Source organism: Micrasema longulum, unplaced genomic scaffold, assembly GCF_059751315.1.
Source record: "Micrasema longulum isolate JH-2025_06_02 unplaced genomic scaffold, ASM5975131v1 h1tg000287l, whole genome shotgun sequence".
In the NCBI taxonomy this organism is placed as follows: Eukaryota; Metazoa; Arthropoda; class Insecta; order Trichoptera; family Brachycentridae; genus Micrasema; species Micrasema longulum.
The window spans coordinates 790,994-805,860 of record NW_028277491.1 but is presented as its reverse complement, the minus strand read 5'-3'; the positions used below and the strand labels follow the sequence as shown (position 1 = coordinate 805,860).

Here is a 14,867-nt window from a genome sequence, read left to right as displayed (position 1 = left end):
GCGTCGCGGGTTCGATTCCCGCCAGTTGCAAGAGAAAAATCAAAGAAAGATTTTTTCTCAATTGGTCTGGGTGTTGTGGTGTATTTTTCATTACCTCCTTCCATATCCCCTCTATCCCACCTGCTGACAATCCTCTAAATAGAAGCTTAGCGGGTTATTCCTTAAAAAAAAAAAAAAAAACATAATGCCTACCTACTAACAATCTTTTCAATGTGACTGGATTGAATTGTAGTAAATAACTTTTAAATAAGCAGTGCTAAATGATAATTGGCCGATTTATCTTTTGGTGACTTATATGCAGGGCGTTGGAGACAAGAAATTCAAAAATAATGATAACAATAATCTGATGTTATCAAATTTATAAAATTACGATTACAATAATGGACATAAGCTTTCGTTTTTCTACCATTTGTGTTTGCAATATGGTTATGAGAAAGAATTACAATATCCAACAAAGGCCCTCCATATAATTTTGCCAAACTCACAGTGAAAGAAGTAGAGTTAAATTCAATTGAAATCGCGATATATGAAAATGAACGTTTTAAAGTAACTCGTTTAATGACAAAAAAATATTGCTTTGTTGTGCGAGTGAAACCGATAGGAAGACCCACAAAACGGCTTGGTGGGGTATGTGGAAGAATGTTCTTTCACCTTTATTGATGGGGGTGAGATTCATCTGGCTGAATTATTTCACTTACTAAGCAACGCCTGAAAACACTTGAAAAATTTTATTTTATTTATATGTTTGTATTTTTTTTATCACTTTTTCTTTCCTTGGTTCCTCTTTCTCTCTCCTTCCAAACTCATTATCTGATCCCACGTTTTCCTCATCATTTAATATGTATAACATAATGTACTTTAAAAAAATTATATTCATATAAATATGTGCAAGCCTAATTATGTTTTTTTTTTATATATTTTATTTTAACATATGTTTGTATATTTTAATATACAAGTATATTTATGGTTTTTAATACAAAATTTTGACTAATCTCTTCTTTTGACCCGTCTGTTTTTTGGTTGGCTGGAAGATATTGCTTTTAGCAATAAGTCCGCCAAAGTACTTATTCTTTGTCCTTGAATTTTTAAATAAATAAATATGAATTGGTTTTTTTTAATTACACAAAAACAACAGAACTGATAGGTATATGGTATATGGTATTATTCATAAATAAAATCGAAAATATCATTATATCCCTATCCGCATCTGATAGTGCATATGGCACTACTTTGGAACACCAAATGCGGCGTATCTCAATCATCTGTTACATGAAGGTAAGCTGATCAGTCTTACGCTTTTGGTTCCAGTCCTGGGACAGTGAAATATTGCAGTCATCAAATTTAACATCAAATTAACAATATTTTTAGTACATCAAAATACAAGTAAACAAGGTTAGATTTAACTCCCGGAAGAGTTATTAAATTGGCTTTTTTTGCCACAGAGAGGGAAAACATTTTCGAGAATATTCACCAGTCTGCCAGTGTGTAAAGTTGCCACTTAAACCAGCCGATGACAGGTATCAGCTCTTACTTTCTTGTTAAAGACAACATTTTGTTTTTGTTGTTTACATAATGAAATCAGCTCTGGAACATTTCAGCCTGTTTACTGGAATAAATTATTTTAATTACTTTCCAGGTATGCTGAAATACGGTAAAGAGAGTCGCCACGCTTCCCAACAGCCTCTGTCCGAAGTTTGTAGGGACCTGCATTGTCGCAGAGAGCGCTATACGTGGACATCCCATCCTGCATTAGAAGGCACCAGGTGCGGAGATCATAAGGTTAGCAAAAAACGCATGATGAATAGTTTAACCACAGTGGTGTTAACATAAGTTGTGTCCTTTTTTTCCAAATGAAGAGAATTTGAGTACATAACAAAATAAAAATACAAAAAATTAGCCAATAATGTATTCTCCTTCATTATTTTACAAGAAATTAGTCAAATTCAAAGATCCATATCAACAGAAGGTGTCGAAAATGCTCAATGTTGTCTACTTGACATTCCATTTTGATGACTTTTGTAATCAATTTTTTTTAGTGAAGGTATAACCGGCTAAGTCTCTATTTTTTAAAGGATTGTCAGTAGATGAAAAAAAGAGGATATATAAGGAAGTTATGAAAATTACATCACAACACCTATACCAATTAAGAAAAAAATATTTCTTACAATTGGCGGGAATGGAACCTACGACTCCAGTTTCACAATTAGCTGTCTAACTAACTGCGCCACAGTGCCTGTAAAATAATGTAGGTAACGTAAAAAAAAAAACAGTATCTTGTAGAGCAGAAAATTTTAATTCGAATGACGAACCCATAGAATGAAGAATAGTCTTAATAGACCAACCTTAACCATTTTGTTTTAATTTCGGTTCTCATTTTAAAATTCGGAAAAAAATAGACGCAACTTACATTTGTTAACACTAAGTTTATTAAAAAAAAAATTATCAAACTAAGTTTTCATTTTGTAATATCTAAATGGCAACAGAGTTCAATTAAGACCAGTTACGATGGATAAATGAGTTTTGAATATACATTTTTTGGAATGAATTGTAGAAAAATTAAGCCGTGATGAGAATTTAGAACAGAAAAGACAGATCAAAAATGCTTCCTTTTTAGTTAGGAAAGTTAAATAATGAAAGAAAGAAGAGTCTTCATATGAGTCAAAACAAATGTGAGATTTATACCCGTATGCAGAGACAAACCTTAAGGTGAGGTAAGTACATTCTATTGTCTTCACCTTCGGGTTATTCTCCGCATATGAGATTAGAATGTACTTTCCTCACCTTAAGATTTGTCTCTGCATACTGGTATTAGGATCCAGAAGTTTTAGGAATCTATTTTGTATTCTATCTAGTTGTGATATATAAATTGTATATAGAGAATTCCAAACAATATAATAATGGATACATTTTTTATTTCAAAATAAGTCCTTTGATTTTTCAAACTCAGAACGACTGCATTAGTTTTTGTTTCCCAATTTTATGTCAATTAATGGCTGAAGAAATTATTGAATGCGAGTATTTTGCTATTGTACTTTATTTTATTTATTTATTTATTTATTTAACTTTTTGTAAATAATGTTATTTGTACATTGGCGGGCTTATTGCCAAATGGCAATTTCTTCCAACCAACCAATAACAACTTTATCCCAGAGATAATGTAGAACTACTACTAGTTCTTTATCCCACCTACATAGAATACAAGACTTAACATATATCTCTTATTTTTTAAAATAATGAACTTTTGTTTTGCTATAACAGGCCTAAATTTTACGATTATTTTTTCAAATTTTAGAAAGTAGGTTATTTCACACCATAAATAATATGTGTTAATTTTTTGACACGACATTACAGCACCGTCTCTGGAGGAATTTTTTAACACAGTCAGTCAAAGTTTGGTAAGTTCAATAATAGTTTATTTCTGTGTTTCCAGTGGTGTAGAGGGGGTAGGTGTGTTGGTCGCGGGGGACGAGAGACAAGCGCTGTTCCGCCCTCGCCCTTGGCGGGCGGCTGGGCCTCCTGGAGCCCCTGGCTGGACTGTGCCTCGGGCTGTTTGCACTCGGATGGGGGCCGCCTCTCCCAAGGCAGCAGTGGGATCACCGTCACCAGCAGAAGATGTGATCAACCCAGGTTAAGAACGAACTGTTACAGAATGGCTGGTGGAGGGAAGGCTACAGCTCAGGTTTTCCCGATCGCACTTGTTTCTCTCGGTTATGAAGCAAGCCATACAGCAACCCATACCAATATCGCCGTCAAAATTGAAAAAATTATATTGAGGGTGACAGACAAATTTACTATATTATGTACTGAGGTACATTTGCGGTGATCGAGGCATTAAAAGCAGTAAATGTTAATTCTAGTTTTATTTATATACATATTAGGATATTATGTTTTTGGCTAGTAAAATAATACATTTTTTACTGTCTTAGAAAAGAATTACTTACCCTAGTTAGACAGTCAAAGCAACTTTATATTAGTATTTCAATTTTATGTGTATATAATAATACAATATGATAAATAAATAAATAAAATTGCGATGTAATTTTTTTTTATTGTACACGAGCTTTATAGCCATGATTGCAAAAATAGCAAGGATAAAACCACAATCAACACCCTAATTGCGTTTTTTGTATCTCTCTTGTGTTCATATCATCAATTTACATCAATCACACAAAAAATTTCAACATCTGTTCAATTTACAGGCCTGAAAATGGCGGTGAATATTGTGATGGCTTCCCTAAAAAGTATCGAACGTGCATTGCATCGCAGGTATATTAATCAACAAAATTATTTATTTAATTTCATACTGAAAATTGTGTTTACAGAAGTCATCTTTTTGTTTTCAGTGTCTAAATGTTCCTCGAATGACAATCAGTGAGTTCTCAGATCAAATCTGTTTGAGAGCGAGAGAAGTGGATGCAGATTTGATTGGAACTGGTTTTCAGAGATACAATTCAGATGGTAAAAACAATTTGTTTAAATATTTCGCTCATTAAGAGTTTTAAAGTAAGTTTAATATCATTCATAACATCAAAGTTTAAAAAAATATATGTCAACTAACCCAAAAGTTGTATTTCATAATATTTTGTGTACATTTTTTTCTCATAGGATCCACTCAAATGGACACATCATAAATTTCTTAATTTTTTTGAAAATTTTTTTTCAATTGAACCATAGTAAATGGTTTAAAATAAATATTATTTGACTAAGAAACTGGGATACTTTTGTTACTGACTGTTATTTGCAGGGACGCAATACCTCATCATGGGGAAGTTCAGTCGTTTTTTTATATGTTAATAGACTATTTAACTTAGCAAAAAAAGTATACATCAGCTGTGATTTTTTTGAAGTTTTGCATTTTTGAAATTACTTCGCGTATGACATATCAAGTTCTCATATTCATCTTCTTGATGAGTTCAGCTGATCCATCAGTTGACTTACTGTAAACTGAAAACCTATCACAACTCTCTTATCATTGGTTGATTCGGAAGTACTCTAGTGACGTCATGCAAAGTAGTTCATTTTTATTGAAATCATTTTTATTGTTTTTTTCGTACACCTTCAGGAAACTTTACGGTTCAATTCAATGCTCTAATTTTTACCGCGCGTAAGAATATTTTTTTATAATAAATTTCTCATAGGGGTAAACTTCTTCGTGTTTTTGTAGGCGTTCTTTTGGATGTAAATCTCTTTTCGATATATTTTATACTGACTGCTATAGCTGTCATTTCCTAAATTTGAGATACGATTTTGACGGCTTTAGCTAGAATAATAGCGATAGCTCAGATGCATGATAATCAATCATAATACTCGTATGTTCATATACCACTGATTTTCTGAAATTGAACGGTTTGAGTAGGTAGAGAGAAATTGTCTTCAGACAATTGGTCCGCCTTATGCATGTGTATGTAAACTGAATATAATTAATAATTAAGTGTTTAAATAAATAAATTATGAGAACGTTCAGTTGTTTTTTTTAATATTTCTTTATTTGTTAATAAACTATAAAACTAAGCCAAAAAAAGAATATTTTATTTTTATATATCGTATAATCATCGCTATGCTTTTTTAAAGTTTCGTAATTTTAAATTACTCCCGCTCGTGATGTCACTAGTAGTCATCGGTGAGTTTTCCTGACTGGTGAGTTGGCTTTCCGGAAACCGGAAATCTATCCAACGCTGTAGTTGATAGGTTAAATTGCAAGAACTTGCGACGTAATTCCAAGTAGTTCATTTTTATACTTTTTTCATACATTTTTGAGAAACTTCTTCATTATAATTAAATTTGATAATAATCTATTTTTCTTGTCAAAGTTTTAAAAATATGAATACAAATATTTCTGTTTTACAATATTTTGGGGATGTACCTGCTCAAAATATTGTTTACACCTAGTTTATCCAACTAAATAAATGACTTTAATCTACTAATATCACGACATTCAATAAACACTAAAAATATTGCTTTAATTTTATGTAACTCCGATGTTATTATTTTTTACCTTTAAAAACATCACATTTTGATTTTAATTTAATAAACATACTCTATTGTTTTAATTTAGCTGCCGACGCCTGTTCGGTTTGGTGCCATACCAGGGGTGGGGGTCTCAAGAGCCGAGGGTGGACTTTTCCTGATGGTACCACATGTCTGACCAAACAAGGAAAGAAACCCATGCACTGCATTAGCGGCATGTGTGTGGTAAGAACACGACGTTTTCGTCATCCTCATTAATATTTTTTTTTTTTTTTTTGATTCATCGAAATTGTTTTTATTTCAATTTATTTATTTAAAAAAATAACAAACGCATAAATTACAAACAAAAATTAAGGGCATAAGTACATATTATAAAAAGGGAACATAAAAGAGACTCTTGTCAAAGTAGTAGGAAAATTCTGCTCAGGAAAACCCCTTCGGATACATGGAACAGATCAACATCCAGAGGGATGTTTTTCAGTATAGCGGTAGCCCTTCCAACAGGCATAACCATCGGCAGGTTAGTCCTGTATATGGGAATATGAAACAATCTATGCTGACGCTATCTTAGGTATTTATCAGGAACATACAAACCAATGCTCATCATGATCTTAGGATCATCGACCATACCACGCAACAATCGATAAAAATATGTAGTTAAATACAGATTCTTTCTAGTCTCTAAACAAAAACATATATATCTTGTTTTTTGTTTTGTACACCATTTAGTGGAAAGGATCTTAATTATATTGTTTTGGTATGTGTTACAATCAATATAGTATAAAGTTTCCGCAAACCAAGTTTCTTAAAATTTCCATTGAAAACAAACATAAAAATGGCATTTTTCCATAAAAAATTATGAAGCGCCATCTATGAATAATTAGTTTCATATTTTTGTTTAGAATCACCTTAAGTTAAGTTTTAAGTCATCCACAAATAACGGAAAACGCCAGTTCAAAATTAAATTAGTAATATCATTATTGAAAATTGAAATTAAACATAAATTATATGTGATTTTTAAATAATAGGGAAATAGCACGAACTTTTTCGCAACTTTAAATTAATAAGGGTCTATAAAATACTGTCGAGTAAAAAAAAATTTTGTTCATGTTATTAGTAGCGTAATTTTTTTTAAAATTAATAATTCTAAATTCCCGCGAAAAAGGTCCATCGAATTGGCCACGCCCCTAATCCGTCACGATTTGGTTGAATTTGAACTTTTTTTGTGACCGTTTAAATTTACATAGAACATCATCACGAATCTTAACGTCACAATTGTAAAGGCCAAATATGTCGCATTTTAGTAGAGACATATTTTTAAACGATTTGATTTTAAAAGTTAGCCATGAAAACATTTCTCCATAAGATCCATATTAATTTTGAAAATACAATTAATTCTTCTAAATCCATTACACATATTTGTATTGGTATTTGCAGTATGTGATATTTCCTTATTGGGTTTAAACTAAATTTGAAACATCACAATAATTATTATTTTCAAAAAGATTTTAAATATTCGGCTGCAATTCAAATGAAAACTGTTCTTAAAACATGAAATGAAAATAAAATACTTTAAGCATATTTGAAATCATGTAAAATAAAATTGATGACAAAATAATCTACCTATCATGTATCTGAGAATTTAATAATTTTATCCTAAATTTTTTTATTACATCGCCTATTTTAAACCAGGAATTCAAATGCTCCAATTCCGAAGATCTGGAGTTCTCTAGCACTTTGGGTCAGTGTGCTCGGGACATCGAGGAGTCCTCATCCTCCACATCTTCCGTCAGCAGCGGCCCGTGGAGGAGATCCAGTGGACCACAATGGCTCTCAGCAAGTGGTTGCCACTACCACTGTGTCTCGCCGGGATCTGGGATACGACTAGTCAAGCAAAAAGGAACTGCACCTAAAAATAGTATCCAACTGTGCAAGCCAGATGAAATTGTATGATATTTTAATACTTTCAGTTTACTTTATCGATAAAAACTCGCAATAAAACAGAGTCATAACTCAAAAAAGCAGAATTTCCAGGAGAGCCAAAAAACTCAATTAACATGTTTTTTCAACACCGTGTATTTTTCATTAGGTTTTTTTTTTTTTTTTATTTACACCTATTAAAGCAAAGCCGATGAGTCATATATATTTAGATTTATCTTAAAAATGCTATGGGAAACATTTTTTTTTTTTAAACTCGATTGTCATAAAGAAAATAGTTCAAATGTGACTCTGTTTAAGAATGGCAGTAGTCAAATAAGTGTTAGTGTGAGTATGTTGTTCAGCTGTCAAGTGGGAAATTCTTAAAACTAGCATTTTTTAACGTATGAGTTTTTTTTTGTAATTTTTTCTATGTAGGTACTAATCTTAAAATCAGATTTTTTTTAATTATGACTCTATTTTATTGGATGTACAATATGTGTTTTCTTAATTTTGTATAATTGATATTCATATCTTCATTTTCTTTAGTTATTTTATCTTCAGTTTTATTTTATCTGCAAAGTCAGTATTCCAATACTAGTCCTATCAACGCTAATTGGGAAGGTAATGTGTGACATTTCTGCTTTTGACATTTTAGATAACTAAACTTACGGTTTATCAATTTGCACTGGTTGGTCCATGATTGGCCTCTACAAAATAATATTACAATATTATGAACCTTTTTTAGATTTGTCTGTACTTATTTATGATAGATTTATTTTCAATTTGCAGGGTTGTGGACGTCTTAAAACTCCTCATGAACATGCAACCTATGTGTGTACTAAATACAAAGAAAGAGTCAGAAGACTATCAGGTGTTGGAATGCAAATATCTCCCGCAGTTGGTATGTTTCATTTCACATTTTCATTTTCAAAATCATTTACTTAGTTTTGAAGTCAGTAATTTCAAGTTTATGCACTAATATTTTAATTTTTCAGAGGATCCTGATAGACCTTGTCGGATAGCCTGTCAAGATGATTCAGTTTCTCATAGATTTTATTTGGTGAATGGACAGGAAGGATGGTTTCCGTTTGGTACTTCATGCAGTAAAACAAAAGTTGCCTACTGCATTAGCGGAAAATGTTTGGTAAACTACCGAGTTACTTATATCAAGTGTCTTCTTCTTCTTCACGTATCATACCAGGTCCCCCCGATGTTGATGACCACTTGGGAGAAAGCCTTCCAGTCCTGAATAGTGCGGAAAAGCTTCTTTGTGGTTCTAATCCTGGTCCGTTTTCGAATGTTATAAGACAGGAAAACTGTTTTCTTCAAAATCTCCTATGTCCTATTTTTCACCTCTCAACGCATGGCCAAAATATGAAATCTTACAGAGCTTAAGGGTGGTGAACATTTCTGTATTTGTATTGATTCTCTCTCTATCTCTCTCTCTTATTTATTGTTGGTTGTCATATCGGTCCAAGAGATTATTTACATTCAAGGGTAATCAATAAATACTTAACCCATCTTTACTTCTTCTTATACCAGACTTAAAACATTGTTGCTTAAACAAACTGGTGTAAGAAGTAGAAAAATTGAAAAATAGTTTTCAAGCATTGCCTAGTTGATGTATTGGTTCAGCCGAATGAATCTCACCCACATGATAAAGGTTTCAACTTTTTTACTTTACAAAAGTCAACAGATGGAAGAGTTGAGGAAATGAGGATGTTTAAACAAAAGCAGAATGGTGAATGTTACACAGTGTGTAAAGTGGCCACTAAAAACAAGCCAATTACAGGTCATAAGCCCTGAAAATGTATAAACTTCCATATTCCATTTTAAAAAAGATAATAATTCAATTTTCTGTATATAACTCACATCCATAAAAAACATTTTTGTATATGTGTTTTAGGAATTTGGTTCAGATAGCACTCCACTTTCAGAATCAGAGTTTACACTTCCCTTGCTACCGAGGAATAACAAAACATCTCAATTAAGAATGCGAGCAAGAACTAAAAGGAGCATGGATAAACGTGATAATCCCATAAGGATCAAAGTTTCTTTAGACCAAGAACATTTAGACGAAATAATATCTACACTCAATTTATCAGGTAATTTTAATATTTTGTAATCAGTAAATACCTTACTAAAATCATGAGTCATGAAAAACAGAAAGCCGTAGTAATAACAATGAATTCTCTTAATAGAATGAAATTCAAGAAATATTTTTTTAATTTTGGCTATCTCCCAAGAAGGCAGCAAATTGATAATAATTATAACTGGAATGGTAAAAAACTTTCAAAACATTAACACATATCTGTACACTGAACAAATATATTATTACTGTGTTTAATTTTCTTTTTTTTTCTCTCTCTATTGGTAACCAAATCGTTTGGTACAAGTAACACGCCCCTGTTCCTAGTAATAGGTATAGTCATAGCATGATCTAGGCAGACATGGTAAGTGTGTCATCTCAAGTCAGAAGTGATAACACCGCTTGCTCCTTAAATGCTTGTCTTTGCTGTAGGAACACATTGACAGTGCTGTTTAGTAAGATTTTGTTATCTGTTCTGAGGATCCTTGGCAGAGGGGAAAAGAATCCGACGTTGGTCTAAAATTTGCCAGAGCAAAGACAGCATTAGTACGCAAGTTATGGTGAGGTACATTAAAGTTAATCTGAGCAAAGATATCATGGGCACCTTTATAGTTAGATATTATTTTGCACAAGAATATTAAACGAGCCAAAACCCTGCTGAACTCTAAACTGAAAATGTGAAAGTATTCTAGACTATCATAATAGTTAATTATTATGATAGTCTAGAATATTGTAGTAGTAAGTATTATAGTAAGTATTTAAGCCATTTCAAAATAGTACCAATTTTAAAAATTTACATTGAACCAATTGTTTTATTTATATATTTTTTAATTTAATTTTACAATAAGTACGCCCAAGGCGCATTTACAAAAATAATACAGATAAGTATAAACATAGTAATAATTTAAAAAATAAACAACACGAGGTTTTTTTTTAAGACATGCAGAAACCAAAAAAACATGCAGTAATGCAAAATAAAAAGTAAAACTTTGCATAATAAAATGAGAGAAAAATATGGATACAATATGTAACATTAATAGTTAGGTATAAAAATATGCATTGAGAAAAAATAGGAAAATAGTAGGCGTACAAAGTAAATAAGAAAAATTTTCGGATTAAAAGGCCAATTGTAAATATTAAAAAAAAAAACTTTAAAAATTGGTAAGTTTTAACAAATTAATATTAAAAATAAATAGGTAATTAAATTACAGTTAGTGTATAAGATAGGAATATATATGGTACATATGCTGCAATAGTACAATTGATGCAATAATACAAATAAGTTATCCACATTGCCCTTTGACAAAATCCAGTTAGTATGTATGTATTTTGAGAATGACCTTGAATTTTCATTGCTTGATTATGCTCTTCAAGAGCATTGTATATTCTTGGCACCACATAAGAAAATTGACAATGTCCAAAAGTTATACTGATTTTAGGTGTTTTGTAATTAAAATTATTTGAATACATTGAATGCCCTAACTTACTGGGACCTCTTTCTAAGGTGAAGTGGGTTGTTAATGCCTCCCTCACATATATTTTATTGATGTCCAGCAATTTCATTTAGCGTAATAATGGATGAATTATTTTTAATTTGTTTTTTTTCAGGAGTATATCAACATCAAAGTGATGGTCCAATAAATAATGACAGACCTGAATATTTCATCGTAGATTTTGGTAATCCAATATTTGTAGCCCCAGAAGAATCAATCATGGCCAAAGTTGGCAGACATTACATACATTGGAACTACTAATGCTAAAATTAATTGAACTCAATGGAAGGACAGATGCCTTTCAATGTGATAAATTGTTGTATATCTTACTATGTTGTTTTAGAATTTTTAATTAATTTAGATAACATAAAAAATGCTAGTGATATTATTTTTAGTAAATGAAGGAGCATACAGTACAGTGTAAACAAATTATTTGAAGCTGTTTATAAGATGTTCATTTTTTTATTCTCACTCTTCTGTCCTCTTATTTTTAAAAATCCGATCTGTGTTCTTGTGTACTTTTAAGTTAATCATATTATGTATATTGCTTTAGCAATAATTTTCCTCTTGGTAATATTTCTAATTTAATTATTTGTTATGTTTATTTTTAGTTATCTATAATGTTATTGCAATTGTGTTGCATGTACAATTTTTTGAATAAATACCTATGTTTTTTTAATGCTTTATTTTATTATTCTTACTATTTTCGTAAATTGTCTTTTTCATCTGATAGAAGATTGAAATATTTCCAAAATTATAATCATAATTATGTAATAATTATCTAAAAGAATAAGTTTATTATAAAATGTCAATAAGTCTTTGATTCGAGCAATAAATAATATACTTTGGATAATTTCGATATAATTTAATGATACATTTTACACTTTAGATTACAAGGGCTCCATAATAATATATTGTGTGTAAAAAATCTCATTATTTTACTTGCAGAAGAATAAGTTTCCAATAAGATTTATTGTCTTACTATCTAAAAGTGTTATAATATTATGTATTAAAACTACTATTAAGGGTGTCAGTCAGTTGCTTGTGGGACCTCTTTCAATAAATACTTTGTTGTTTCATTTACAATATTATTGTTACATCATAAGATTGGCATCCATGGTATAATAGTGAAGACGCTTGACTCACGCACAGAAGGTTCTGGGTTCGTTTCCCAGTGAGAACACAACTGTTGAATGTGGTTTTTCTCAAGCCTGGGTGTTCTATGCTGTAATTCACCACTGTAATTGAGCCTCCTGGCATGTTATGGTACAAAAAAATCAAAAGAAATAAATTAATAAAACATTTAAAATTTATGAAATTACATATCCACGTTTATGAAAACTGGTAGGTAATTTTTTAGCATCGCCTTCAATTACACTTATGTTCTGCCTTCTTCTTCTTCGATAGTGCTACAGCCCAAATCGAGCCTTGGCCTCCTTCAACTTTTGCCTCCAATTCTGCCTGCCCAAAGCAGCCATTTTCCAATTTGCAACTTGTAGAAGCTGTGCTGTATCTTTTTTCTCCCACCTCAGTCTGGGTCTTCCAATCCTTCTTTTACACCCTGGATGTACATTCATGTCTCTCTTAGTTACTCGTTATGTTCTGCCTACCAAACAATTTAATTTGAATTTTCCACATTTATTATTGAATCATTTTCTGGGTTGTAGTCTCGTGTCAATAACTCACCGATCGGAGGGTTTAAATCTTGCTCCACTCCAACTTGATTACCATGTAAAAGTACATGCTGTTATTTATGGCTAGTTAACAATGCATCCAAAATCAAAATATTTGGGTAAATCTTAAGAATTTAAATATTTTTTTGAAAAAATTACTGATACTACTAAAGCAATTTCATCCAGAGACTGATTAAGTAAATGTTATCAGCTGTGGTCCCGTGGCTAGTGTTGCAGACTAACGGATCAGATGTATAAGGTTTGAATTCCTCTCTACCCCAACTTCATTCCCAACTTTTAGTAGTTAGTCATGTACAACTCATCCTAAAATTTAAATATTTGGATAAATCATAAGAATTCAAATATTTATTTATTACATTTAAAAAAATTAGTTCTAAATTCAGGATTAAACCAAAATAATTATATTTTCAGGTAACCCTTCCAAAGAAAGATAATAAAAACTGTGACTCGTGTAGTAGACGTTAGAGTAAGTATAATCTTTTTTTTTAAATCAGCACTAGAGTCAAAAGCTTTTCTTTTTTCGTTGATCAATAAAAACACTATTATAGGATAATAAGGAGTCTTTTAGATTTCCTTGTAACAATAGTAACAATGTAAGTTTGAGTACCTACTTAAGAACAAACTCATTGGTAAATCGTGTAAATAAAATTCACCTTTGCGTTTGAAATTAAATTTGCGATAGCGGAAAATAAATAACATTTTCCAAACTGACAATGTGAGCTAAAAGAAGCAGCCAACAACTTATCAAATATGTACTTGGACCGGAGAAAATCAACATGTAATAACACTGACTAATGTAATAGTTCTACATTATCTCTGTGACTAATAAGAGCTGCTATTCCAAACGCTCTCGCGGCCGTAGAAAAAGCTTTAATTTTTTGTATGTAAACACGCGAGACAAAGTGTTGTCTACGGCACGAGAGCGTTCGGAATAGCAACGCTGGAGTTGAATTCATTATCTTTCTTGTCGGCGATCACGCGTAGTTCACGCTATTAGAGAAATTGGTCTCCAAGAACACTGCAGGCACAATTTCGTATGGAGGCAAAGATAATGATGAACGGCGATGAATGATGATATGATTGCGGCGTTGTGCGAGTTAAGGCGAAGTTATAAAAACTCACGCAGCGAAATAGCGAAAATACTCCAATCAATTGAAACGGCGTGCATACATAATCGCGCGCGGGCCGAACAGTGTAGCCAAACCCAGAAATGTTCCATCAGGCGTTGCAAGCTCACAAAACCAAAATTAGCCTATATCTTAGAGTATAAAAGGCCAATATCTACTTCCATGTGATTTTTCTGGCTCAAATAGATTGAAACAAATTATCAGCTCAACCACTCCATAATAATAAGTACCTACCTATTTGTATACATAAAAGTAATTGTCGTAAAAAAAATCACGAAATACAGATCAAAAGTATAGCATTTACATATTACATGAAAGGGGACTTAGGAAACACCCCATTCAGAATTGACTAAGTTTGTGTTGGTTTAGGTGTTATATTGTACTATAAATTACAATCATCCTTTTGCTTACTGATTTCGTAGATACTTAATTTTTTTTTAAACTATCGCTTCCATGATTTTTTGCAAGTTCTCTCTACCCTCTAAGTAGGTACCTATTTTCCTTTTAATTTTTAGAAAGTTTAGTTCGTTATATTTTCGACGTATGCTAACACTGAAATTAGTTTTTTTTTTATTAT

General features: G+C 31.6%; 1 protein-coding gene and 1 long non-coding RNA gene across 2 annotated transcripts in view; one reads left to right on the top strand and one right to left on the bottom strand.

Moving 5' to 3' along the window:
- LOC148282830 (A disintegrin and metalloproteinase with thrombospondin motifs adt-1-like) overlaps window positions 1-12,148 on the top strand; it is a 103,475-nt gene extending 91,327 nt beyond the window's left edge. Inside the window, exons 8-17 of the mRNA XM_088224516.1 lie at window positions 1,637-1,779; window positions 3,431-3,627; window positions 4,200-4,266; window positions 4,344-4,458; window positions 6,056-6,192; window positions 7,660-7,914; window positions 8,677-8,788; window positions 8,883-9,031; window positions 9,794-9,992; window positions 11,585-12,148. Coding sequence (XP_088080642.1) covers window positions 1,637-1,779; window positions 3,431-3,627; window positions 4,200-4,266; window positions 4,344-4,458; window positions 6,056-6,192; window positions 7,660-7,914; window positions 8,677-8,788; window positions 8,883-9,031; window positions 9,794-9,992; window positions 11,585-11,730 — 1,520 coding nt within the window. The 3' untranslated portion in view covers window positions 11,731-12,148. The remainder of the gene's footprint in view (window positions 1-1,636; window positions 1,780-3,430; window positions 3,628-4,199; window positions 4,267-4,343; window positions 4,459-6,055; window positions 6,193-7,659; window positions 7,915-8,676; window positions 8,789-8,882; window positions 9,032-9,793; window positions 9,993-11,584) is intronic.
- Window positions 12,149-12,284: 136 nt separating this feature from the next.
- LOC148282829 (uncharacterized) lies at window positions 12,285-13,273 on the bottom strand. Its single transcript, XR_015822018.1, has 2 exons — window positions 13,156-13,273; window positions 12,285-13,075 (listed from the first exon to the last, which is right to left on the bottom strand). It is a non-coding gene; the product is annotated as an uncharacterized LOC148282829 (long non-coding RNA).
- Between the last annotated feature and the right edge of the window lie 1,594 nt (window positions 13,274-14,867).